Raw genomic sequence first — 27,683 nt, 5'->3', positions numbered from 1 at the left:
TTCCATTTTAGCCCCTGCTTTTTAGAGTAATTGCCATAGCTGGTTGTGTTAGCTTGACATTTCAATTTCAAAGATCTTATTATAGTCTTGTTCCAAATGTCAAGCAGTGACTTCAGAGTTTCTGAATGATAGACATAAACTCTTACTAGTGCTTTGTTGGAGCATAAGATGATTTTACAGTTTCTTTATTTCTGTCTGTGTCTGTAAACTCTGTGTATTGCTTAGATGAGAATTTCACTTGAGTCTAGAGATTACATTTATGTTGTCTAATGGAGCTTTATGTATTGATTTCAGGTTATTTGCTAAGTTTAACACTAGTGTGAATTTTGAACTTGGTTAGAAACTTGATGACACTAGGTGGGGAAGGGATTTTCCCAGGAAGCAGATTTTACATATAGGCCAAATTAAAAAAAAATTTTTTTTTTTTTTTTTTAAATTTTTTAGAGAAAGAGCATGAGCAGGGGAGAGGGGCAGAGGGAGCAAGAGAGAGAATCTTAAACCATAACCCTGGGATCATGACCTGAGCTGAAATCATGACCTGAGTTGAAATCAGGAGTTGGAAGTTTAACTGACTGAGCCACCTAGGTGCCCCAATATTTTCTTTTTATTTTCTAATCTGAATTTACACTTATTTCCTTAATCTCCCTGAAATTTATTTTATAATTTTGTGTGAGGATAGCATACTTATTTTGATATTTTCCTAATAATAATTCCTAATAATTTCCTAATAATTGTTGAATGATTTTGGTTGTGGCATTTCCTTTTTCTTTAAGTGCTTAATTATTGTAAGATCTTTTCCATTAGCCTGTCGATATTCTTTTTCTAGTACTACATTGTACTAATGCTCGTTTGGCATTGAAAAATTTTCCTTTATGTAAATATTTGCGTTCTCAACTTTTTATTCTTATGTGCTGCCAGATATTTTTACCCCACTCTTTTTACATGCTAGCTGCCTCAGGTCTCAGCTTAAATGTTACTTCTCCAAAGGGACCTTTCCTGTCCACTCTATCTAAAGTAGGACCACCTGCTCCTAACCTGCCATGTTATCCTGTTTATTTTTTTTCTTTTCTTCTTAAAGTTTATTTATTTTGAGAGAGCAAGAAAGAGTGCACGAGCACATGAGCAGAGAGGGAGAGAGAGAATCCCAGGTGATGTGGGACTTGAACTCACGAACTGGGAGATCATGATCTGAGCTGAAATCAAGAGTTGGATGCTTAACTGACTGAGCCACCCAGGTGCCCCTCTTTCCTTTCTTCCCTTCCCTCCCCTCCTCTTCCTTCCCTTCCCTCCCCTCCTCTTCCTTCCCTTCCTCCCCTTCCTCCCCTCTTCATGTCATTCCTCCACGCTTCAGACCCACATATTCAGTTGGTCTCTTGAAACCTTTTCTCAGTATCTCAAAGGCTCCTTAAATTCAGCTCATGATTTTTCCTCAATTCTTGTCCTTCCCTATTTTTTCCCATTTTTATTTATGGTACTACCACTTGTCCAGGGTGTTTAAGTCATAAACTTTAGAGGCTTCCTTGATTCTCTTCACGTGGACATTCAAATTCTGGTGATTTGTTTTCCTTCTTAAATATTTCTCTAAGCCGTCTGTTTTTCCACCCCCACTGCCACTACCATCATAGTTTGGTCATCATCGTTAGCTAGATTATTGCAGCAATCTCCCAATTTTCTCCAGTCTTTCTCCTTCCCCATAATGTGTAGCCACATTGCAGCCAGTTTTAACTTTTAGTGATGTTTGAGTCCTGGCTTCACACTCACTAGTTATGTGAGTCTCTCCAAACCTTAGTCTCTCCTTACCTCTTAGTCTCTCCAAACCTTAGTTTCCTCACCTGTAAAACGGTTATAATAATTCTTACCTCATGTAGCTATTGTAATTTAATGGCATAATATGTGCTTGGTGTGTGGTAAGCACTTGGTAAATATTAGTGATGATGATGATGATAGTACTCTGCTCAGAACTTTTTAGTGACTTCCTGTTGCCCTTAAAGTCTATTAAAACTCTTGCCACACTTCCTTTAAAGTTCTTGGTGCTTCAGTCTCCTTAGTTCCTCAAATGTGTCCTGCCTCATCCTTCTGTAGGGTCTTCACGTAAGTTGTCCTCTCTTCAGAGAATAAGTGTCATTTCTTTAAATAGTTAATTAACGTAAGTTAACTTGTTCAAATCTCATTTAGTCCTCAAATCACACTTTTTTGGCGAACTTTTTGAGACCCTCCCAAGGTGGGTAAGGTCTCTTTGTTATATATTTTCTTACTTCCTTGAATTTGTAGCTTTTCTCCCTGTTTGCATTTATAATTGTGTATACGTATGTGCATGCATGTGTGTACGTGTTTTGATTAATGACCATCTTACCTATCTTTATGTGGACACAGACCATGTTTATTATTCCTACTTACCATTGTGTCTCTAGCAAGGAACATAATGCCGGATACATATTAGCTACTAAAAATATTTCTTCCATCAGTGCGGGATTATACTTTAGTATTTTTTCTTATAGTTTTTATTGTTTAGTTAAGTTTCTTTTTCCATGGTACCGCCTCCTTATCTTTATAGGCAAAACTGTCTGATGTAGATTCATTCATGTTAATTACTAACTCTTGTTATTGATAGTGAGGAGTCCTAGGGTGGCCAGAGTTGTTCTTCTCAGGATCTGTTATTCTTCTGGTATTGAAATAGGTTAGGGGTTAGTTTTTCTTGCTATGATAAAGTACTGGTCTTGAGTTGCTGGGGGTTTCGTGTTTTTGTGGCACTGCTCTATAGGTTGGAATTAAAATTTTCTTTTGCTTAAGTCTATATTAGAAATAAATATGAAATATTTTAGGTTCGCTAAAGTCATTAAATATTCCTTTGCAAACATCTCATTTAAATTTTCTCGTTTTTGACTTCTGGGGAAGATAGCAGAATAGGAGGACCCTAAACTCACCTTTTCCTGTACATACAACTGGGTAATACATCAGTGCAAATTAACCAGAAAACAACCTGAAGACTGGCTGAATAAACTCCACAACTAAATATAGAGAAGAGGCCACATCAAAGAGGGTAGGAAGGCTGAGGACTCAGTGGGTCTGACTTCTGGAGGGAGGGAGCCGTAGGTGTGAAGAGGGATGAGAAATAGACTAGCAGCACACTGGGGAACAAAGCATTTGGCTTTGAAAATCAGAGGGACCAAATTTTCTGAGTTCTTACAACCAACGGGAAAGCCTGGAACTTTAGAAAATCAGCAGACTCACCTCCAGGAGACCCTGGAGGGCAATAGGAAGCAGAGGCCCCACTCTTAAAGAGACAGCACCACAAGTAGCCCTTGGAGATGCTGCTTAGAATCAGCAGTTTGAAAAATGTCTGGGGCTATGGGAGGGAGAGTTGTTTACTAAACTCAGTTTGTTGAGGGACTTCTCTAGGAAGAAAGGAACTGACTGGCACTGGTTCCCTCCCCTGCCCCCCCAGCATAAACTAGAGCTGTGCTGGAGTTGACTACCTAACTTGCTTATACTATGCACCACCCCCTCCAACCTGGCCTGTGTCAATTCCAGTCAGTACTGTGTGTCCACACCTAGAGAAGACCTGCGGAAATCTTGCCAACACTATGTCTCCTGACATCCTGCAGAGGATGACCACACTTTGTTAAAGCTGTACCTGCTGCCCGTGCATGCACTTTGTGGAGCAGCCCTGGCTGGTCTGATCTTAGCAGCAGCTGCTTATCCCTGTGGAAGAGAACCAGCCTCACCTTGTTAAGAGTGTATGCCTGCCCACTCCTTTCAAGAGCAAGAGACTTAGCTGACTTTCCTAACACATGGAAACGGACACAGAGAGTTAGGCAAAATGAGACAGAGGAATATGTCCCAAATGAAAGAACAGGACAAAAAGCACAGCAAGAGACCTAAGCGAAATGGAGATAAGTAATATAACTGATAGAGAAAGTAATGATTATAGAGATACTTACTGGACTTGAGAAAAGTGTGAAGGATATCAGTGAAACCCGTAACACATTTAAAAAAGAACCAATCAGAGATGAAGAACTCAATAATTGAAATTAAAAATACACTTGATGGAATAGATAGCCGGTTAGAGGAAGCAGGGGAACAAATTAATGACCTGAAAGAGTAATGGGAAGTAATGAAGCTGAGCAAATGAGAGGGAAAAATGCAAAATGAACACAGACTTAGAGAACTGAGTGATTCCATAATATGGATCTTGGGAGGAGAAGAGAGAGCAAGGGGCAGAAAATTTATTTGAAGAAATAATAGCTGAAAACTTTCTGAATCTGGGGAAGGAAACAGATATCCAGATCCAGGAGACACAGAAATCCCCAACAAAATCAGCCCAAAGAGGTCCACACCAAGACGCATAGTAATTTAAATGGCAAAAAGTATTGATAAAAGATTTATTTTTAAATCTGTCAGCACAGAGCCCAATGCGGGTCTTGAACTCATAGACTGCAAGATCATGACCTGAGCCGAAGTCAGATGCTCATCCAACTGAAGCCATCCAGGCGCCGCGATAAAATTTTTTTAAAGCAGCAAAAGACTGTTACAAACAAGGCACCCCCCATAAGGCCATTTGTGGATTTTTTGAGTAGAAATTTTGCAGGCCAGAAGGGAGTGGCATGATCTGTTCAGAGTACTGAGAGGGAAAAATTTGCAGTCAAGAATACTGTACCTAACAAGGCTATCATTCAGAATAGGAGGAGAAATAGAGTTTCTCAGACAAAAATTAAAGGAGTTCATGACCACTGAACCAGCCCTACAAGAATTCATAAAGGGGACGCTTTGAGTGGAAAGGAAAGACCATAAGTGAGAGTATGAAAAGTAGGAAACACAAGAACAATAAAAATAAGTATATCTGTAAAAATCAGTCAAGGGATTCACAAAAGGATGTAAAATATGACACCATATACTTAAAACATGGTGTGGGACAGGAGTAAAGAATGGGTTCAAACATAAGTGACCATCAAGTTAATATAGACTGCTACCTGCAGAAAGTGTTATATACAAATCTATTGGTAGCCTAGATTGAAATCCAGTAAAAGAGATGCAAAGAATAAAGAGAAAGGAATTCAAATATATCACTAAAGAAAGCCAGCAAACCATGAAAAAGAGCAAGAAAGGATCAGAGAAAAACTATAAAAGTAACAAAAGTGGCAATAAATATATATCTATCAGCAATTACTTTGGATGTAAATGGACAAAAGGGTGACAGTGGATAAAAGAAAAAGGCTCATGATATGCTGTTTACAAGAGACTCCTTTCAGACCTAAAGTCACCTGTAGATTGCAAGTGAGAGGTTGGAGAAAGCAGGGATAGCAATACTTATATTGGACAAAGTAAACTTCATTTACTTACTTACTTACTTACTTATTTATTTATTTATTTATTTATTTTAAATGTTTTATTTATTTTTGAGAGAGAGAGAGAGAGAGAGAGAGAGAGAGACAGAGTGTGAGTGGAGAAGGAGCAGAGAGAGAGGGAGACACAGAATCCAAAGCAGGCTCCAGGCTCCGAGCTGTCAGCACAGAGCCCAAGGCAGGGCTTGAACTCACTAGCCATGAAATCATGACCTGAGCTGAAGTCAGACAACTCAACTGACTGAGCACCCAGGTGCCCCCAGAATACACTTTATTTACTTTACTTTTTTTTTTTTTTTAAATTTACATCCAAGTTTGTTAGCATATAGTGCAACAATGATTTCAGGAATATATTCCTTAAGGCCCCTTACATATTTAGCCCATCCCCCCTCCCACAACCCCTCCAATAACCCTCTGTTTGTTCTCCATATTTAAGAGTCTCTTATGTTTTGTCCCTTTCCCTGTTTTCCTATTATTTTTGCTTCCCTTCCCTAATATTCATCTGTTTGTATCTTAAAGTCCTAATATGAGTTAAGTCATATGGTATTTGTTTTTCTCTGACTGATTTCCCTTAGCATAATACCCTCTAGTTCCATCCACGTAGTTGCAAATGGCAAGATTCTCTATTCTTTTGAATGGAGTTTAATACTCCATTGTGTGTGTGTGTGTGTGTGTGTGTGTGTGTGTATATATACATATATATATATGTATGTGTATATATATATATATATATATATATATATATATATATATATACACATACACCACATTTTCTTTATTCATTCATCCATGGATGGACATTTGAGCTCTTTCCATACTTTGGCTATTGTTGATAGTGCTGCTATAAACAGTGGCGTGCATGTGTCCCTTTGAAATAGCATACCTGTATCCCTTGGATAAATACCTAGTAGTGCAATTGCTGGGTTGTAGGGTAGTTCTATTTTTAATTTTTTGAGGTACCTCCATACTGTTTACCAGAGTGGCTGCACCAGTTTGCATTCCCACAGAATAGACTTGGAAGCAAAGTCTGTAACAGGAGATGAAGAAGGACAGTATATAGTAATAAAGGGGACAAAAAGATATAACAATGGTAAATATTTATGCAACCAATATGGGAGCACCCAAATACATAAAACAGTTAATAACAAACATGAAGGAACTTACTACACGACTAGTAGGTGACTTCTAACACCCCACTTAAATCAATGGACAGATCATCCAAACAGAAAATCAACAAAGAAATGGTTGCTTCATTTTTAATCTTTTTTTGAAGTTTATTTATTTTGTGAGAGAGAGTGGGAGAGCATGTGCACTGAGTGAGCAGGGGAGGGGAGAGAGAAACGGAGAGAGAATATCTCTGTGCTGACAGTGCAGAGGCTGATGCAGAGCCTGATCTCACAGACTATGAGATCACGATCTGAGCTGAAATCAAGAGCGGGACGCTTAACCAACTAAGCCATCCAGGTGCCCCTAAAAATGATGGCTTTAAATGACACACTGGGCCAGATAGATCTAACAGATACATTCAGAACATTCCATCCTAAAATGACAGAATGCATATTCTTTTGAAGTGTACATGGAACATTCTCCAGAATAGATAACATATTAGGCCATAAAACAAGCCTTAACAAAATTTAAAAGGTTGAAGATGTATCATGCATCTGTTCTGCCCACGATGCTATGAAACCAGACATCAACCACAAGCAAAAAATTTGGAAAGAGCACAAATACATGGAGGTTAAATAACGTGATACTAAACAATAAAAACTCTCAATAAAGTAGGTTTAGAGGGACCATACCTCAACATAATAAAGGCCATATATGAAAAAGTCACAGTGAACATCATACTCAATGGTGAAAAACTGAAAGCTTTCCCCTAAGGTCAGTAACAAGACAAGGGAGTCCTTTCTTATCACTTTTATTCAACACAGTACTGGGTCCTAGCCACAGCAATCAGATAAGAAAAAGTAATAAAAAGCATCCAAATTGGCAAAGAAGAAAGAAAACTTTCACTACTTGCAGATGACATGATATCATATATAGAAAACCTGAAAGACTCCCCGTCCCACCACCAAAACTGCTAGAACTGATAATTCAGTAAAGTCACAGGATACAAAATCAATCTACAGAAAACTGTTAATTTCTATGCAGTGATAATGAAGCAGCAGAAAGACAAATTAAGAAAAACAATCATAATTGTACCCAAATTATAAAATACCTAGAAATAAACTTAACCAAAGAAGTGAAAGACCTGTGCTCTGAAAACTGTAAAACACTGATGAAAGAAATTGAAGAGGACACAAGAAGTGGAAAGACATTCCATGCTCATGGATTGGAAGAACAAATATTGTGGAAATGTCCATATTGCTTAAAGCAATCTACAGATTTAATGCAATACCTATCAAAATACTAATGGCATTTTTCACAGAACCGAACAAACAGTTCTAAAATTTGTATGGAACCAAAATGTCCCCATATAGCCAAAGCAATCCTACAAAAAAACAAAAAGCAAAAAACAAAAACAAAACTTGAGGTATCACAAGATTTTAAGTTATTATAAAGTTGTTGTAGTCAAAACAGTATGGTACTGACACAAAAAATGATTCATGGAACAGAATTAAAAGAAAATAAACACACAATTATATGGTCAATTAATGTTCTGCAAAGGAGGCAAGAATATGCAATGGGAACAGGACGGTCTCTTCAACAAATGGTTTTGGGAAGACTGGAGAGCTAATGAAAAGTGGGCCACTTTCTTACACCACACACAAAAATAAATTCAAAATTGATTAAAGACCTCAGTGTGAGACTTGAAACCATAAAAATCTTGGAAGAGAACACAGACAATAATTTCTCTGACACTGGCTATAGCAACATTTTTCTAGATATGTCTCCTCAGATAAGGGAAATAAAAGCAAAAATAAACTATTGAGACTATATCACAATAAAAACCTTCTGCACAGAGAAGGAAACAGTCAACAAAACTAAAAGGTAACCTGTGGAATGGGAGAAGATATTTGCAAATGACATATCAGATAAAGGGTTAGTATCCAAAATATGTAAAAAACGTATGCAACTCAATAGCTCAAAAAACAAATAATCCAATTAAAGAATAGGCAGAAGACATGAACAGACGTTTCTCCAAAGAAGGTATACAGATGGTCATTACACATGAAAAGATGCTCAACATCACTCATCAGGGGAATGCCAATCATACCTCACATCTGTCAGAAAGACTAAATCAAAAACAAGAAACAGTGTTGATGAAGATGTGGGGAAAAAGGAGCCCTCGTGCACTGTTGGTGGGAATACAAATGGGTACAGCCACTGTGGAAAGTAGTTTGGAGGTTTCTCAAAAAATTAAAAGTAGAAGTCCTCTATGATCTGCTATCACACTACTGGGTATTTACCCAAAGAATACAAACACACTAACCTGAAAGGATATACACAGCCCTATGTTTATTGCAGCATCATTTACTATAGCTAAAATATGGAAGCAGCCCAAGTGTCCATCAGTAGATGAATGGATAAAAAAGATGTGGTATATATTATGTAACGGAATGTTATTCAGCCATAAAAAACAATGAAATCTTGCCATTTGCAATGACATGGATTGAGCTAGAGACTATAATGTTAAGTGAAGTAAGTCAGTCAGAGAAAGACAAATACCATATGATTTCACTCATGTGGAACTTAAGAAACAAAACACATGAGCAAGGAAAGAAAATAAGATAGAGACAAACCAAGAAACAGACTTTAAACTATAGAGAACAAACTGAAGATTACCAGATGGGAGGTGGTGGGGGGATGGGTGCAGTTGGTGATAGGGATTAAGAGTACACTTATAATGTTGAACACTGACTAATGTATAGAATTGTTGAATCACTATATTTTACACCTTAAACTAATATAACACTATGTTAAAAATTATTTCCTTTTTTTTTGTTTAGATATCTTAGTTTAAACAAGTAAGTTTATTTAACATGCGAATTTTCCCTGTAATATGTGGATCAAAGAATTTGTTATGAAAATCTGTCAAGAAAAACAATTATATAGGGGCACATTGGTGGCTCAGGTGGCTAAGCATCCGACTTCGGCTCAGGTCCTGATCTCATGGTTTGGTTCTTGGATTCAAGCCCTACATCCGGCTCTGTGCTTACAGCTCAGAGCCTGGAGCCTGCTTTGGATTCTGTGTCTGCCTCTCTCTCTGCCCTTCCCCCACTCATGCTCTGTCTTGGTCTCTCAAAAATAAATAAATCATAAAAAAGTTAAAAAAAATGATATAGGCATGTATTCCTGTTCATATATTGTTTAAAAATGCTTTAAATATTAGTAATCAATAGGTATCTCGACATTTTCAAATACTTGTATCCTTGATACAAGGAAACCTTGTGTGTTTGTTTATTTTTGCAATAAATATGAATAGGATAGGGAAACTGTTGAAACTGTTGATTGTTGTTGCTTTCAAGTTTTCAGGGTCCTCATGTCAAAGATGATTTTATAGGAATCTTTGAGATCAAAATTTTAGTATTAAGATTAAAGTAGTTTCCTGTTGTGAGGATTCTCAGAGAAAGATGTCATTTTCAGATGAAGGGTGAGAGGAAGAGAGAAATTAGAATTCTTCCCAATCTCTTTTTCTTTTCTCATTTTTTTCTTTCAGAGACAGAAGGTTCTATGGGTAGAATGTATGTGTATTTTTAAAGAATTCTCATGCCTCAGAATGAAGGCATTCTGCTCTGCCTTCCATTCTCCAGCTTCATAATGAAAAACTTTGAGAATACTCTGTTTTTTCCTTATGGGTGGAATTGAATACATAATCATTTGGCTTTTTGCTCTTTTTTTTTTGTTTGTTTGTTTTTTTCAAATAGCAACTCCTTCCATTTCTACCAAAAGTTTCTTCCTAGGAAAGTGGTTATATGAGTAATGGAAAGTGTTGTATGATTAATGACTCTATAGGTATGAAAATTCTAGGCTTGATATTTGTACCCTTTCATCATCTGTATTATGCAGCTTGTTGTATATTAAATTAAAAAAGCTAAATGACTGGTAAAGTTAAAGAACACACTCTGCTACCTAGCAGTTCCATCACATGTGTACAAGGAGATAGATATACATGCATTTAGTATAATAGTGAGAAGGTGGAAAAATACCTAACTCTTCCTCAGTAGGCCAGTGGACAAATTGGTATTTACTCATAATATGGAATATAGGTACAAAATCCCTTCCTCCAAAATACTAAGGTCAGATGTATTTTGAAATTTAGATTCTTCCAGGTTTTGAGGGGTAATCCAGTACATATTACATTTGTGTTGGGCAGCACTAAGTAATCCAACATACTAATAATGTATCTGTGGTGAAACTTGGAAGTATTCACATTAAATGAGAATAAAGAAATGGTTCATAGTCTCAGCAATTGAGGGCTTGTTGGATCATATGGTAGTTTTTGTTTTAATTTTTTGTGGAACTTCATACTGTTTTCCATAGTGGTTGCTCCAGTTTTCGTTCTCAGTCACATTAAGTTGAGTAACAAAACAAAGTTGCAAAGAGAAGCATGTACAGATGACATCATTTATGTGAATTATAAACAAGTAATTTTGTGTGTGTGTGTGTGTGTGTGAGAGAGAGAGAGAGAGAGAGAGAGATCTGAAGAAAATAAGGCAAATTGTTGATGGTGATTTCCTTACTTTGTTGCATGTTTGAATGAATCTTTATAACCCTAAGCTTCTGTCTTTTTCTCTTTTACCTTTTTAAGAATGTATGGCTACCACTGAATTAGGTGATAGAGCATCCTACAAAGCATGTTTAGAACTGGAAAAGTTCTTAAATTTCCTAAATTACTGTTCTTTTAAGTGAAGTCATTACTAGTTGTTAAATTATCTTGAATATTTATTTTTTCCTTTTCAAACCTGTATCTTTTTCGTTTTTAATGTTTTTTTTTGAGTGTAGTGTACATACAGGAAATACTCCAGCATCATAATTCTATGAATTTTGACAAATGCCAGTACCTTATAAAGACACAACATTATCATCATCCATAAAGTTCGTTGCACCCTTTCCTGGTTAGTATTCTGCCCTCCAACAAATAGTGTTCTAATTTCTTTCACCTTAGATTAGTCTTGCCTGTTGTAGAACTTTGTATAAATGGAATTATTTAGTCTGTACTCTGTTGTGTTTGGCTTCTTTTCAGTGTGTTGTTTTTACATTATCCATGTTTAATGTATCGATAGTTATTCTTTTTAACATTGAGTAGTTTTCTTTATATGGATGTTGCATAATCAGTTTATACATTCTCTAGTGTTTGGCTATTCTGAATGAAGCTGTTGTCAACATTTTTATACACATGTGCTTGTGGCCATGTTTTTATTTCTCTTGAGGAGATATCTAGGAGTATCGTTGCTGGGTCATAGATGTATCTATGGGTCATCATGCTGTATACATAGATAGATGTATGTTTAATTTTATGAGGAACTGGCAGACTAATTTCCAGAGCATTGATGTAGTTTCACATTCTGGTTGTTTCACATCTTTGCTAACATTTGGTGTTGTTTAAATTTTAGCTATTCCAGTGGGTGTGTGGTGGTGTCTCATTCTGTTTTAATTTTCATTTTCCTAATTACTAGTGATATTAGTTTTTCATTTCCACATTGGCTAGTTGTAGATTTCCAAAGTATCTTTCACTCATTTTTAAAATTTTAAGTTGTTTATTTTTATTTGTGAGTTTCAGGAGTTGTTTATATATTCAGGACACAAGTCCTTTGACAGTTACTATTTTTCCCAGTATGTGGCCTATCAGTTTATTTTTATAATGATCACTTTGAGAAAAATTTTGATAAAATTCTATTTTGATTAAGTCCAGTATGTCAGTTTGTTTGTTTATTTATTTATTTTTAATGCTTGTTTATTTTTGAGACAGAGAGACAGAGCATGAGCAGGGGAGGGACAGAGAGAGAGGGAGACACAGAAGCAGGCTCCAGGCTCTGAGCCGGCAGCACAGAGCCTGACACGGGGCTCGAACTCATGAACAGCAAGATCATGATCTGAGCCGAAGTTGGATGCTTAACTGACTGAGCCACGCAGGAGCCCTGTCAGTTTTTAATTATACCAAGTGTGCTTTCTAACATAGATATCTCAATATCTTTTATTTAAAAGTATGCAGGGAGATGAAGTGATGGTGAAGATCACTTCAAATGCAAATATGATGTGGTAAGTAAACTCCTTGCAAATATGGGTGCAGGAGTTAAATAGTTGTTTGAAAATAATGGTCACAAATACATTTATTGGGGCTTGTATGATAGGATTGGTGAGAGTCAGGAAAGCAAATTTATTTTCCCTTTAAATACCCCATGAAGATTCCATCTGGTGTTCTCATTTGCTCTTAACAGTGCCGCTGAATCATGAAGCAGTCTTTAATACTATCTCTTTACTACCTAAATTCATTTCTTTTCTGTTTATTAATTTTTCAAAAAATTTTGATTAATTACTAAAGATTTCTTTTATCTGCTTAACATTTTTACAGAAGCATGTGCAAGGGTCTTAGACATACCTTGTTTGATGATTGCCATGGAAATTATTAAAGGATTGTGTACAATAAATATTTATATTTATATCTCAGTTACTTTCAGGGGAGATTCAAGATTTTATCTATAAAAGCGTCATATTTTTGTTGTTGTTGTTGTTCATGTTTTTATCCCCAGGTGCCTTTTTGTTCTTATCAAGCTTCTCTTTCTGTCTCTTTTTAATTACACTTCTAAAACATTTGTGTAGAGAAATGCAGTTAAATTTTACATGTTGATCTTACGTTTACCAGGTTGCTGAACTCTTAATGATATAGATGTCTCGTCTGTAATTTCTTCTGAATTTTCATCATAAAATCTTTGTATAATGACTGTTTCTTCTTTTCTAATTCTTCTACCCTTTATTGTCTTCTCATCTTACTACACTTGTTCTTAGTATTTCTAGAACAAATTACAGTAGTGGACTATGGCAGTCTCTCAGTTGCCTGTATTCAGTTTCATTCTGATTTGCTTAATAGCTAGATTTGATTTTTATAGGAAAGCACGTTTAATAAAAATATAAGTATTGAAATAAGATATGAATAATTTTGGTTGGTTTGCTCTAGTTTACTAATGTTCTCTGTATATGTTTTACGTAATTTTCTCCAGACAGAATTAATTTTACAAGTAATTTTGTTTGGCTTCATCTCATTTTGAAATTTTTTGGTGATCGTGTATGTCAAAACATCTTAAACAGTAGTACTGTTTAAATGAATGCTTTTCTCTAAGACTGTAAGGTTATGATCTTTTTGTACCTTCAATATCAGTCTTCCTTGCTTCTCTTCCTCTGGGGGAAAAGGTGGGGGAAGAAGAGTGAAATTCTATAGTTTCTGATAAGCTGTGGGTACACAGTGACTTCATTGTTGACATAGCTCTGTGGGACAGACATTAGGCCCTGTCAGCTTTACGTTGTGTGCAGCTGAATGTCAGCAGGGACTCCCTTCAGATGGCCAAGTTTCTTGCCTTCTGTGTGTATTCATTCAGCAAAATCTACTCTCCAAAGCAGCGTTGCCAAGATTATATCACTTTCATAGCTGATTGGCATCACTTAACTCTTTGTTCTTTACTCTTCTTTCTTTTTGATTCATATACCAGTATTTCTGTGACCAAGATTGGGGATTTCATTTACCTTTGTTTCAGGTGTTTGAAACTGTTGGGTTGTAGAGAATGAAGAAAGAAGTGAGTTTGATACTTGAAATGCTGCTGGAATGAACACTATCTTTTTGGTTGCTTATAGTTCTGCCATTGCATTGTTACTGCTGAGTGTTCTCAAGTTAAATACAATGGAAGTAGTTGTCCTAGGATCTCTTTGCTGGTCGATTTTACTTTGAAGATTTTTTTTTTTCAGTTATTTTGATGTCATTTATAGTGAAATGAATCTCTTCAATCCTGATATTGCTTAGCATAATATTTTTTTTCAACGTTTTTTTAAATTTATTTTTTGGGACAGAGAGAGACAGAGCATGAACGGGGGAGGGGCAGAGAGAGAGGGAGACACAGAATCGGAAACAGGCTCCAGGCTCCGAGCCATCAGCCCAGAGCCTGACGCGGGGCTCGAACTCACAGACCGCGAGATCGTGACCTGGCTGAAGTCGGATGCTTAACCGACTGTGCCACCCAGGCGCCCCATATTTTTACCATTGTAATTTCTGGTTTGGGATACTGTCCTTTCTTTCTGTGCTTCATTCACCAATTCCTTCTTTCCTCTTTTTGTCTTTCTTTTAGTTGGGGAAATCAGAACAGTTTTCTGGAGGAGATAATGCCTGAGCTTCGAATAAAAGGACAAGTAGGATTAAACTGGGAGTGAAAGAGGGAAAGGGCAGAGGAGATCACATAAGTAGAAGTTAAGGGGTAAAAAATAATATGGTGCTTGGGTATCTAAAAGCAATTTGGAATTTCTAGGACTTGTACTAAAAGCAGTTTATTGTTACTTGAATTGTTGATTATCTCTGAGGTCATAAAATATTAAATGTACAGTTGACCTTTGAGGAATGTGGGGATTAGGGACACTGTCCTCTGCACAGTTGAAAATTTGCATGTAACTTTTGACTCTCCCTCACCGCCCCCTCCCCCCCATTAACGGTTAATAGCCTACTATTGACTGGAAGCCTTACTGATAACATAGTCAGTTAACACATATTTTGTATGTTATTATGTATTATATACTGTATTCTTACAATAAAGCAAGCTAGATGAAAAGAAAGTGTTATTAAGAAAATCATGAGGTCCCCTAAAAAAAAAAAGAAAGAAAATCATGAGGAGGAGATAATGCATTTACTGTACTGTTTATTGAAAATAATATGTGTGTAAATGGACCCATGCTGTTCAGACCCATGTTGTTCATTCAAGGGTCAACTTATTTTGATAGCATTTTCATTTATTCTTTAACTTCCATTCTGGGTTGTACTAGCATAAAGATAGAGGTTCTACGTTTTTCCTGGATTCAGTAGTGGAGAGTAGTTGGTAGAATTCTGGTATAATTGCTTGTTCATTATCTTCACTCTTTGTCTTTTTTTAGAAGAGAATGAGCGTAACATAAGGGTAATTTAATTAACCATTTGAATTCTGGTGTGTTGTATCTTAATCTGAGAACTTGGGTTTGGTTAATAGTTGATAGTTTACAGTATACTTTGCTGCACAGAAAATAAATCCTTGTAATCAACTGAAAGAATAGTAGACTGATGATTATAAGAAATGAATTACCTTAGAGGCTTTTCCTCAGTCTCTGAGGTTTAGACTGGTTAAATTTCTCACCGACTTCCTTCTAAAGTGATAGAAATTAAAATACTTTCTTTTCATATTAAAGATTCACGAGTCTAGCTCATAGTGATCTCTGATAGGTTCACCATAAAATTTGTTAGAAGAAAAATGACGGACTTGGAAATATATTTGTAACATACACAGTAGGCAAAAGTTTATTTTCCTAAGTGGATTAGGAAAATTAAAAAATGGGCAAAGAACCAGGACAGATGAGTAACAAAGGAAGGAATACAAAGTGCCAGTAGATATGTGAATAGGTATTTAGCTGTGCTTATAATCAAAGAAATGCCAGAAAAAGAAAATACCTACAGTTTTCAAGTATATGGGGGAGTGGCGACTCCCAGATATTGTTTGGTGGAAGTTTAAATGTGTCAGACCCTTTTAGAGATAATTTTTAATATATAATCAAAATTACAATTGCATATCCTCCAATTCAGCAATTCCCCTTTGAGAATTTATCCCCAGTAAAAATTTGGATACATGTACAAAGATATATATATGAAGGTGCCTGTTGTAATAGTGAAAACAGAACCAACCTAAATATTTATCAATAGTCATAAATAATTTAATATCCATAAATTGGAATTTTATGGCAGGTATCATTTTTCCTCATTTTCTTTATTACTGTAAAATACATCTTATATCTGCCATCTTAGCTACTTTTCAAGTGTATCGTTCGTTGGCATAAAGTACATTATGTTGTGCAAACATTGCCACCATCCATCTCCAGAACTCTTTTCATCCTGTAAAACTATACCTGTTAGTGACTTCCCATCCCTCCCCAACCCCTGCTTTTTCCAGGCTTTGACAGCCACTGTCGTTCTTTCTGCTTCATATGTTTGACTAATCTAGATACCTCGTGTTAAGTGGAATCATATAATAGTTGTCTTTTGTGGTTTAGTTAGCATTATCCTCAAGTTTCATCCATGTTGTAGCATGTCAGAATTTCATTCTTTTTTAAGTTTGAAAAGTATTGTAAGCACTTTTAAAAATTTCTTTTTTATTTTATTTTTATATTATTTTTTAATTTTATCTATTTCTGAAAGAGAGAGTGCAAGCAGGCAGAGAGAGAGAGGGAGACCCAGAATCTGGAGCAGGCTCTAGGCTCCGAGCTGTCAGCAGAGAGCCTGATGTGGGATGCAAACCCAAGAACTGTGAGAACGTGACCTGAGCTTAACGAACTGAGCCACCCAGCCACCCTTTTTAAGTTGAAAAATATTTTTTTAAAATCTTTTTTTTATTTTTGAGAGAGAGACCGAGTACAGGCAGGGGAGGGGCAGAGACAGAGGGAGACACAGAATATGAAGCAGGCTCTGGGCTCCTGTCAGCACAGAGCCTGATGCTAGGGCTTGAACCCATGAACTGGGTGATCATGACCTGAGCCAAAGTTGAATGCTTAACTGACTGAACCACTCAGGTACCCCTAAATTTAATTTTTGAGTGGGGCAGCACATCTATTTCGTTCAAATTTAAGAGGAAGGTTGGGAAGAGGGAAGATGGGAAGTGATTGCTAATAGGCCTGGGATTTCACTAAGGGGTGATGGAAGTGTTCTAGAATTAGATATGTGTGTTTGATGTACAACTTTTAATATGTTGAAAACTGAATTATACACTTAAAACAGGTGAACTTTATTATATGTGAGTTATATTTCAATAAAGCTGTTACTAAGAAGATTTCAATGTCAATTATACTTCAATTAAAAATTTCTGGAGGAATAAAAAAATTTCAAGAGGAATAGAATAAATTTCTAATAAAGTGTTCTTATAAGTTGTCCTTCAGCTATTCTAGTTTTACTTTTTAAAAAATTATTTCTTGTGTAACTTTCCAGAAATATTTTTATTTCTTCAGAATTTTTTATTTTTTACTTACAGTAGATAGTAAATATTATTCCCTTTCTTTAACAAAAGTGGTAGTAAATTGAACACGGTTTTCTGTACCCAAGCAATTATCTCTGAAATCTGTTTCTCTTATTTTTAGGTAAAAAGGTGGTTTTTGTTGTTGTTGTTTTTTTAATTACAAAAGGATTACATGGTTAGCTAGTACAAAAAAGTATGAAGAAAAAATGTAAAAGCTATTCATACCCAGAGATAGTCATTGGTAATTAATTGCTTGTATCCTTTTAGACTTTACTCTAGATGTATATACACTTTTAAAAATTAGATTGAGATCATCCTATACTTAGTCTTGTGTGGTCTGCTTTTTTACACTTAAAACAGTATATTGTGATGATAGATTTAAATCACTAAATACCAATCTACATTGTTGTTGTTATTTTTTTTAACGTTTATTTATTTTTGAGAGAGCATGAGCAGGAGAGGGGCAGGGAGAGAGGGAGATACAGAATCAGAAGCAGGCTCCAGGCTCTGAGCTATCAGCACAGAGCCTGTTGCGGGGCTTGAACCACGAACTGTGAGATCGTGACCTGACCAAAGTTGGATACTTAACCGACTGAGCCATCCAGGTGCCCCTACATTGTTATTTTTTATGGATGTATAGTATTAAATTATGTGGACATTTCTCATTTACTGTAACTCATCACCTATAAATATCTATTTAGGTTGTTTCTAATTTTGTCACTATTATAAATAAGAATAAGTATCTTTGTACATACATCTTTGTATCCTTGCCAGATCATTTATTTGAGATATTTACTATGCTGCTATTTTGTAGTCTGCCAGAATTTTTCAACAATGTATGTTTTATAATCTGCAAAGATTTCCATGATATTATTAAAATCTCTGTGAAAAAATTGTGCAGGTATATAAATCCTTATTTTAAATATGAGGAATCTGAAATGCAGAAAGTGGCATTGTATTCCAAAATTGCATAGCAGTTAGTGTGAGAGCTGGAACTAAAAGTCATGTCTTCTGATTGTGGGTTAGTGTTCTTTCCACTATGGCATACTGCCAGTCTTTAAACCTTTAATACAAAGAGTGATTTTTGTTGTTGTTGTTTCTTCATTTCTAAAAATATGAATCTTGTGAATACTTTTAGATTCTTTGTATAACGTGCTGGAAATTTTCCATTCAGATTAAAGGTTCATATACCTTCATTAGGTGTACAGGCTAAAGATATGCTGTCTCAAATGTTTTGTAATTTAACTGCATTAACATCTTTGTTTAATTACTCACCTATATTATTATCCTTCCCTGTATGGAAAGCTCACATGGTGAGGTATTTCCCCATCCCCCTGGTTTTTTTTTAAAGTTTTTAAAAAAAAATTATTTATTTTGACAGGGTGGGGGGGGGGCGGGGGAGGGTGGCGGAAGAGTGTGAGCAGGGGAGGGGCAGAGAGAGAGAGAATCCCAAGCAGGCTCTGTGCTGTCAGTGCTGAGCCTGACACTAGGCTTGAACTCACAAACTGTGAGATCAAGACCTGAGCAGAGATAGAGTCAGAGCTTAACCAACTGAGCCACCCAGGCACTCCTTCTCCTCCCCTTATGAAAGCTTCAAGTTATGTTATTTTCTTCAGGTAGTACTAGTTTCTGTGGGCTGGGAAAATTCCTTTGATTTCAATGACAAGTCCATCATTTACTGTGTGATCTTGGGCAAGTTACTTAAATCTCTAGATTTAAAAAGACCTGACAGACTTTGGCTCAGGTCATGATCTCGCAGTTCTTAAGTTTGAGCCCCATATCAGGCTCTGTGCTGACAGTTTGGAGATAGGAGTTTGTAGATTCTGTGTCTCCTTCTCTCTCTCTGCCCCTCCCCTGCTGGCTTGCACGCTCTCTCATTCTCTCTCTCTCTCAAAAATAAACAGTAGTGGGCGCCTGGGTGGCTCAGTCGGTTGGGTGTCTGACTTCGGCTCAGGTCATGATCTCACATCTCGTGAGTCCAAGCCCCGTGTCGGGCACTGTGCCGACAACTCAGAGCCTGGAGCCTGCGTCTGATTCTGTTGTCTCCCTCTCTGTCTGATCCTCCCCCACTTGCACTCTTTCTCTCTCTCAAAAATAAATAAACATTAAAAAATATTAAAAAAAAATAAACAGCGAAAAATCTCCAAGACTAGTGTCATCATCGGTAAGAATAATAATAATAATAGTAAAAAAGTAGTAAAAAAATTAATAGTACACATGTCATGAAGATTAAATGAATCAACACATAAAAAGTATGTGGCATGTAGATGCTACTCATTAAATGTTAGTATTATTTAATGTGTAAACTTACTTAAAAAGTCATTTTGTGTTTTGATATCCTTTGTATTATTTGGTGAAACTTTTGTGTGATGTGTTTGTATTCCTGTAGATTTCCCCTTTCTCCTCCCCTCCCTTTTAGTTCTGTGAATATTTCTGTTAATTTTGAACAATGCCTTTATTTTGTCATGGCTTATGCAAAGTGAAGTTCTGCCATACTTCTCTTGTTTCCTTTTGGGAGTAATACAGGTTAAATGATTGACATTTTATAGATTATCTCAATCATATTTTAAGACAGTGTAAAATAACATGAATTCTAATTTGTTAAATTCAAGTTCTGAGAGCCCTGGTAGCTACTTTCTGACTTTCCCAGTCTGCTTTATTTTTTCTTCTTGAGGAGGGAAGCTGACTTGGGGTTTTCTGTTTTGTCTTGGTTCTAGCACATGCAAATGACAATCCAGGCTCTCCAGGATGAATTGCGGATCCAGAGGGACCTGAACCAGCTGTTTCAGCAAGATAGTAGCAGTAGGACTGGTGAACCTTTTGTGGCAGAGCTGACAGAGGAGAACTTTCAGAGGTTACATGCTGAGCATGAGCGGCAGGCCAAAGAGCTGTTTCTTCTTCGAAAGACTTTGGAGGAAATGGAGTTGCGTATTGAGACTCAGAAGCAAACCCTAAATGCTCGGGATGAATCCATCAAGAAACTTCTGGAGATGTTGCAGAGCAAAGGACTTTCTGCTAAGGCTACTGAAGAAGATCATGAGAGAACAAGACGACTGGCAGAGGCAGAGATGCACGTCCACCACCTAGAAAGCCTTTTGGAGCAGAAGGAAAAAGAGAACAGTATGTTGAGAGAGGTGAGTGCTTTTTCAGTTGTCTTGACTTAACTGATTGTCTCTCCCACCCCGCATTAGTTAGCGTCTTGGCTTAGATAAATTTACATACTCCATTGAATTAGCCCGAAGGGAATTTCTTCTTTGATTTTTTTTTTAAATTTTTTTTTAACGTTTATTTATTTTTGAGACAGAGAGAGACAGAGCATGAACAGGGGAGGGTCAGAGAGAGAGGGAGACACAGAATCTGAAACAGGCTCCAGGCTCTGAGCCATCAGCCCAGAGCCCGACGCGGGGCTCGAACTCACGGACCGTGAGATCATGACCTGAGCTGAAGTCGGACGCTTAACCGACCGAGCCACCCAGGCGCCCCTTCTTTGATATTTAAGTGCTTCACTGATTTCTGATTTGCTCTCTTGTATGAGATGGCATTGACTAGTATGTATACTGGCTTGATAAATTTCTGGATCTTTCTGTCCCCCGCCCCCAATCTGGTTTCTGTAGACACATTTTATTGCTAGAGGGACACAGAATTTTCTTAGTTTGTTACTGATCTCTTGATTTGTTCATAGAGACACACACAGCAAAAACAGAATCAGATTACCTAATTATTGTTTAATTTCAGAATATTATTAAGAGAAAAAGTGTTTACCTCAGTTTAGATGTGCTTGTATAGTCCTTGGTGGTAGTAATGGATGTTTGCTCTGTGGTTGCCATAGAAACTTGCCTTGCTCTAAAAGATATGTAATAAAAATCATTTGCTGCCATGGAGGCACAGTGAGAAAGAATGATATAGAGCACACTGTCAGTTATTTTTTATAGAGGAAACTCAGACTTAAGCTGGCCACTGTGACTGTTGATAATCTTTCACTTTTCTAGGTAATGATTCATTTTAAGAAAACATAAATGAAAAATACATCTTCCTTTGAATTAAAAAAAATTGACAGCTGTAATTCTCTATATGTGGCCAGAGACTTCAGATAACTTTCCCATTTGGATAGGGAAAAAAAAATCACAGAATTGTGTTACTGTCAATCTGAATGAAGTATGAGGAAAGGAATTAAAAGCATGGAATATTCCCAAAGCAGCAAAATAGTAACTGTAAAAGGATACTTCTATATTTGTAGTTCTATAACTTCTCCTTTTGTAAGGAATATGAAATATTTACAGTGAGGACATTTTATTTTTGATAAAGAGGAAATTCAGTGTTTTTTAAAAACATGATTTTATTACATAGTAAATTCATGGTAGCTTATTGTAGTAAAATTAGCAAAAACTTAAAATCCCAGGTATCATTACCTACTGATAACTGTTATGCATATGTTTCCAGTCATTTTTATTATGTATACATTCCTTCTGCATTAAAAAAATTATTTATTTATTTATTGTGAGAGAGGGGCAGAGAGAAAGAGAGAACCCCAAACAGACCTCTTGCTGCCAGCACAGAGCCTGATGCAGGGCTTGATCTCACAACTGTGAGATCATGACCTGAGCCCAAATCAAGACTCGGATGCTTTACTGACTGAGCCACCCAGCTCGCCACCCTTCTGTATTTCTTTCTCTTAAAAAAGATAGAATACTGTACATTAGTATTGTCTAATAGAAGTTTCTGTGATGATGGAAATGTTCTGTATCTGCTTTGTTCATTATGGTAGCCACTAGTCACATACGGTTATGGAGCTCTTGAATTGTGGCTAGTGTGACTGAGGAACTGACTTAAATTTTATTTCACTATAACTAATCTGGAATTAAATTTAATTAATCAAATTTAAATTTAAGTATCTATGTGCAGCTTGTGGCTTCTGTGTTAGTGTAGGTATGCATAATGTAATGTCACATGCTTTTCTTGATAATGTATTTGACCATCTTTTGTCAGGTATATGTAGAGTTTTGTAATTTCAGATGAATTTATAACGTTCGATTGAATATTGAAAATTTAGACCACTATTTTTCAGTAGTATAAAACTGCTGTGCTGAATATCCTTAACCATATATCTCTGTACATTAATTTTTTTCCTTAGGATAAATTCCTAGAAATGAATTTGCTTGAAAGGTGTGTACATTTTTGAAACTGAATAATCTCATCTTCCAGAATGATTGGACCAGTTTATCTTCCTAGCAGTGTATATAACATGTTGTTAGGATTAATCAGCAGCTATGTACATTTTAGGCTCTTCAAATTATCAGACTGTAATATTTTAGGAAATTTTCAGTCAACTGGTATGTTACAGGCACATCCTGAGTTTGTTTCAATTTACATTAAAGACTTTATATTTTAATGAGATTACTTAGAGCCTGGCCATAGACTTTTGTTAGAGAAGTTGTAATAATCTCACACAGCATGCAACCTGAAATGTTTCCCAGCATCATGAATTTTGAATGTTATGTTTTTAGTGCTTCTGTTCTGAGTGTTTCAACCTATGCCCATTTATTTATTTGAAAGCATTTTAAATTGAAGTATAGTTGACACAGAACATTACATTAATTTTAAGTGTACAGTATAGTGATTTGACACCTCTGTACATTGTGCTGTACTCGCTACAGGTATAGCTACCATCTGTCACCATACAGTGCTAGAACAGTACCAGTGACTATATTTCTTGTGCTCTCCTTTTATCCCTGTGACTTATTCATTCTGTATCTCCCACTCCTCTTTACCCATTTTGCCTATCCTTCAACACATCTCCTCTCTTGCAGTTTGTCCTCTATACACTCTTTCTGCTTTTTGTTAATTTATTTTGTGTTTTAGATTCCACATTTAAGTGAAATATATGGTATTTGTCTCTTTCACTTATTTCACTTAGCATAATACCCTCTAAGTCCATCCATGTTGTCGTAAGTGGCTAGATTGCATTCTTTTTTATTATGCCTATTTACTTTTGAGTTTTGGAGTTAATAAATGGTGAACAGTTAAGGAGTGTGAAAAGCTACATTGTTACTCTGGCAGAGAACAGAGATGTGGTGAATTTGAAAAAGTGGTAGAAAAAAACATGAATATAAGACTGATTTTTCAACTAACAAGCTCTACAAAATCAAGTCCCGCTTACGTACATAGTGTGGAAGAAATATAGGTAGGCCTTATCAATCGTACCAACACACAATTCTCGTTGCTGTTAGTAACATAGCATCATCTTACAGGAAAACACAGTCTTACAAATTAAAATTACTTGAGAGCAGGTGGAAATGATTGTTTCAGAAACAAATGTTTAGAATTCTAGTTTTCTTTTCTGTTTCTCCTATTTACCTTCAAGACTTAGACCAAATTTTAGTTCTTTGAAGTTTTTCTCGTGTAGCTGTATACTTAAATGTAGATGAACCAATCCTATGATAATATATTTATATTTACCTGTATGTTTCTTCATTGTTTGCTTCATTTTTTGCATCAAAGATACATTTTTTAAATATTTTATTTATTATATATATGTATATATATATATTTTAAATATTTTTATTTATTTTTGAGAGAGAGAGAGAGAGAGAGAGAGAGCGCGAGCATGATGGGGGGAAGGGCAGATAGAGAGAGGGAGACACAGAATCTGAACCAGGCTCCAGGCTCCAGGCTCCAACCTGTCAGCACAGAGCCTGATCCTGGGCTCAAACTCATGAACTGTGAGATCATGACCTGAGCTGAAGTCAGACACTTAACTGAGCCACCCAGGTGCCCCTGAAGATTTTATTTTTAAGTAATCTTTATACCCAATATAGGGTTCGAACCCACAACCTGGAGATCAAGAGTTGCATGCTCCCCTGACTGAGCCAGCCAGGCGCCCTCAAAGATACATGTTTTTAAAAAAAATCCTTATTTTGCCAGTGTCTATCAAATACACAGTGGGTACTCAAGAAATGTTAGTTGAGTAAGTTGAAATGTAGGCCAAAAAATTTAAACCTAGAATTTACAGAAAGAAGGATAGCATTTCAAGTTTTTTTTTTCCCCCAGTGAAACCACTGGGTTCTCAAATCTGATGAAGTTTGGAAAACAAGTTAAACTCAAAACTAATTTTACTTATGAGTTTAGTTATACATATTATAAATAAAATATTAGCAGATAGAATCAGCATTATGATAAAAGGATAATACTCTGACCAAAAGGAGGTTATTCCAGCAATGCCAGAATGGCTTAATTTATCATACACAGTTACAATTTGTATTAGATAAAAGGAAAAGAGAATCTTGTGGCATTTGATGGCTGTCTGAAATATATTAGATAAAATGTTACAGAATTTTGATTGAAAATGAAACAAAATGAACTAAAAATAAGAATTGAATACTTTTAAATAAGATTTAAATAAATAATAACATAATAAATGTATATAATAACCACATTTCAAACTAATAGCCAGCATCAGGCTTACTGTGCCATGCTAGAAATGCCCACTGAAGTTAGAAAGAGGTCAGGGGCACCTGAGTGGTTCAGTCAGTTAAGTGTCCAACTTCTGCTCAGGTCATGATCTTGCATTTCGTGAGTTTCAGCCCCGTGTCAGGCTCTGTGCTGACAGCTCAGAGCCTGGAGCCTGATTTGGATTCTGTGCCTCCCTCTCTCTCTCTGCCCCTTCCCCACTCACGCTCTGTCTCTCTCTGTCTCTCAGAAGTGAATAAACGTTAAAATTTTTTTTTTTTTAGAAAGAGGTCAAAGATGGTTGGGTTCATCAGTATTTAACATTATTCTGGGTGTGTTACATGGTACAATTAGATAAGGAAATGTAATAAATAATATCCGTAATGGTAATGGAGAGGAAAAGGCTAAATTTTCATTATAGTGTAGATGGGAACATCAATATAAAGATGTCACCTTACCCCAGATCTGTAAATTTAATGTAATCCTACTGGGAATGATTTTCAAACATGCCTTAATGATGTTGTAGTTTATTTGCAGAAGAACAGTGTAGGAACACTTGCTTAAGCAGATCATGATACACATATTTTATTTTTATTTTTATTTTATTTTATTTTTTAATTTTTTAATGTTTATTTTTGAGAGAGAGAGAAAGAGAGAGAGAACAAGAGCAGGCAGGGGAGGGGCAGAGAGAGAGGGAGACACAGAAACTGAAGCAGGCTCTAGGCTCCCACCTGTCAGCCCAGCCCCACGCAGGGCTCGATCCCATGAGCCATGAGATCATGACCTGAGCTGAAGTTGGGTGCTTAACTGACTGAGCCACCCAGGTGCCCCTTTATTTTTTATTAAAAAAAATTTTTTTAATGTTTATTTTTGAGAGAGAGCGAGAGAAAGCAAGTGAGTCGGGGAGGGGCAGAGAGAGAGGGAAACATAGAATCTGAAGCAGGCTCCAGGTTCTGAGCTGTCAGCACAGAGCCTGATGTGGGGCTCGAATCCATGAACTGTGAGATCATGACCTGAGCCGAAGTCAGATGCCCAACTAACTGAGCCACCCAGGTGCCCCATGATACATGTATTTTAAACCCAGTGATCTTAAAATGTACTGGCACAGCAGTGGATAGCTAGATCAATGAAACAAAATAGAAACCAGAAATAATATGGTTTTAAAAATCTTATTTTGTTTTAGAGAGAGAGAGAGAGCAGGGGAGCAGGGCAGGAGAGAGACTGAGTATCACAAGCAGGCTCCACACTCAGCACAGAGCCCAAAGCAGGCTCGATTCCAAAACCCCAGGATCACAACCTGAGCCAAAAATCAAGAGTCAGACACTCAACTAACTGAGCCACCCAGGCACCCCAGAAATAATACAGTTTTAAGTATATGATGGATGTTTTAAATAGTGGCCATCCATTTGGAAAACAGTTACATAGTTACATCAAATTCTAGATGAAATAAAGAGCTACTTTATAAAAAATAAAAAACTAGAAGAAAATGTAAGTAAAACGCTTTTAATATAATTTTGAGAGAGGAAAGCATCTTTCACTGCCATAGGAAGAACCTTAAAGAATTAAATTTGTGGGGGCGCCTGGGTGGCTCAGTTGGTTGACTGTCCGTTTCTTAATTTCAGCTCAGGTCATGATCCCAGGGTCGTGGGATCAAGCCCTACTTTGGGCTCCATGCTGAGTGTGGAGACTGCTTAAGATTCTTTCTCTCCCTCTCTCCGTCTCCCTCTTTGCCTGCCCCCCACTCATGCATGCTCTCTCTCTTTCTAAAAATAAAAAATAAAAAAAAAAGAATTAAATTCGTGTATGTTAGAAATTACAGTTAACAAAAAGTTAAAATGATGATTTGGGGTAAAGTTTTCTAATGTATGGCTAACCTGATACATAAAGATTGTTTCTAAAACAAGAGACTAGAGGCACCACTTTTCCTTTTTTATTTATTCAACAAATAACTATTGAGCCTTTGATATGTATTTGATCCTAGGATGGGCATGGGTATACATTTTTTTATGTCAGACCACATGGTCTCTGCCCTCCTAGAACTTAAAAATCTAGTGGGAGACAGTAAACTGATAATTATGGGATGAAACTACATGATTGGGTGGAGTCTAATTTTGTTGGGGGAGGGGATTTCTGTAAATAGGATAAGCTCGTATGAGGAGGTGCCCCTGAGGTAAGGAGATTTGAGGAAAGACAAGGAGAAAGTCATGCTGAACATTTGGATAAAACTGTTTCATGAATAAAGGTTAAAAGTTGCGAAAGGCCTGATGGGAAGGAATTTTGAAGGAGCAACAAGGAGGCTAGAGGGCAAAAGCAAATTGTATAAGGTGAAGGCTGGCATCAGATGACAGGGTGAAGAGGTATCCAAGGACAAATCCATTCCTTTCATTCTTCAGATATTTACTGGCACTAAGCATGTACAAAGCACTAGGGAAATAGTGAACAAAACATGCCCTCTGGGAGACAAAGCACTTGCCTTCATGATCCTTGCAGGTAATGCAACAGTTATATTCAAAGTGCAAGAAAAATCCATTCCAGTATTTAACCAAGGGAATGTTAAGATTAGGTTTGCTTTTTACAATTTACTCTGGTCGTGTTGAAAATAAATAGGGGAGGGAGAGTCAAGAGTGGACAAGGAAGTCTAATAACTTAACAGCTCTAATCTAGGGTAGGTGAGTGGTGACTTGAAATGACTTTTGCACATTATTGCACTAGTAGATCAAGGAAG

The 27,683-nt window shown here is 36.6% G+C and overlaps 1 protein-coding gene across 6 annotated transcripts in view; it reads left to right on the top strand.

Moving 5' to 3' along the window:
* ERC1 (ELKS/RAB6-interacting/CAST family member 1) overlaps nt 1-27,683 on the top strand; it is a 532,268-nt gene that overhangs the window by 72,687 nt on the left and 431,898 nt on the right. For all 6 annotated transcript variants that reach the window (XM_047866436.1, XM_047866437.1, XM_047866435.1 and 3 more), the window contains one exon: nt 20,230-20,646. In XM_047866436.1, the coding sequence (XP_047722392.1) occupies nt 20,230-20,646 (417 nt within the window). The remainder of the gene's footprint in view (nt 1-20,229; nt 20,647-27,683) is intronic.

The sequence above is a fragment of the Prionailurus viverrinus genome, chromosome B4, assembly GCF_022837055.1.
Source record: "Prionailurus viverrinus isolate Anna chromosome B4, UM_Priviv_1.0, whole genome shotgun sequence".
Lineage (NCBI taxonomy): Eukaryota > Metazoa > Chordata > Mammalia > Carnivora > Felidae > Prionailurus > Prionailurus viverrinus.
This window is presented reverse-complemented; position numbering and strand designations above follow the sequence as displayed.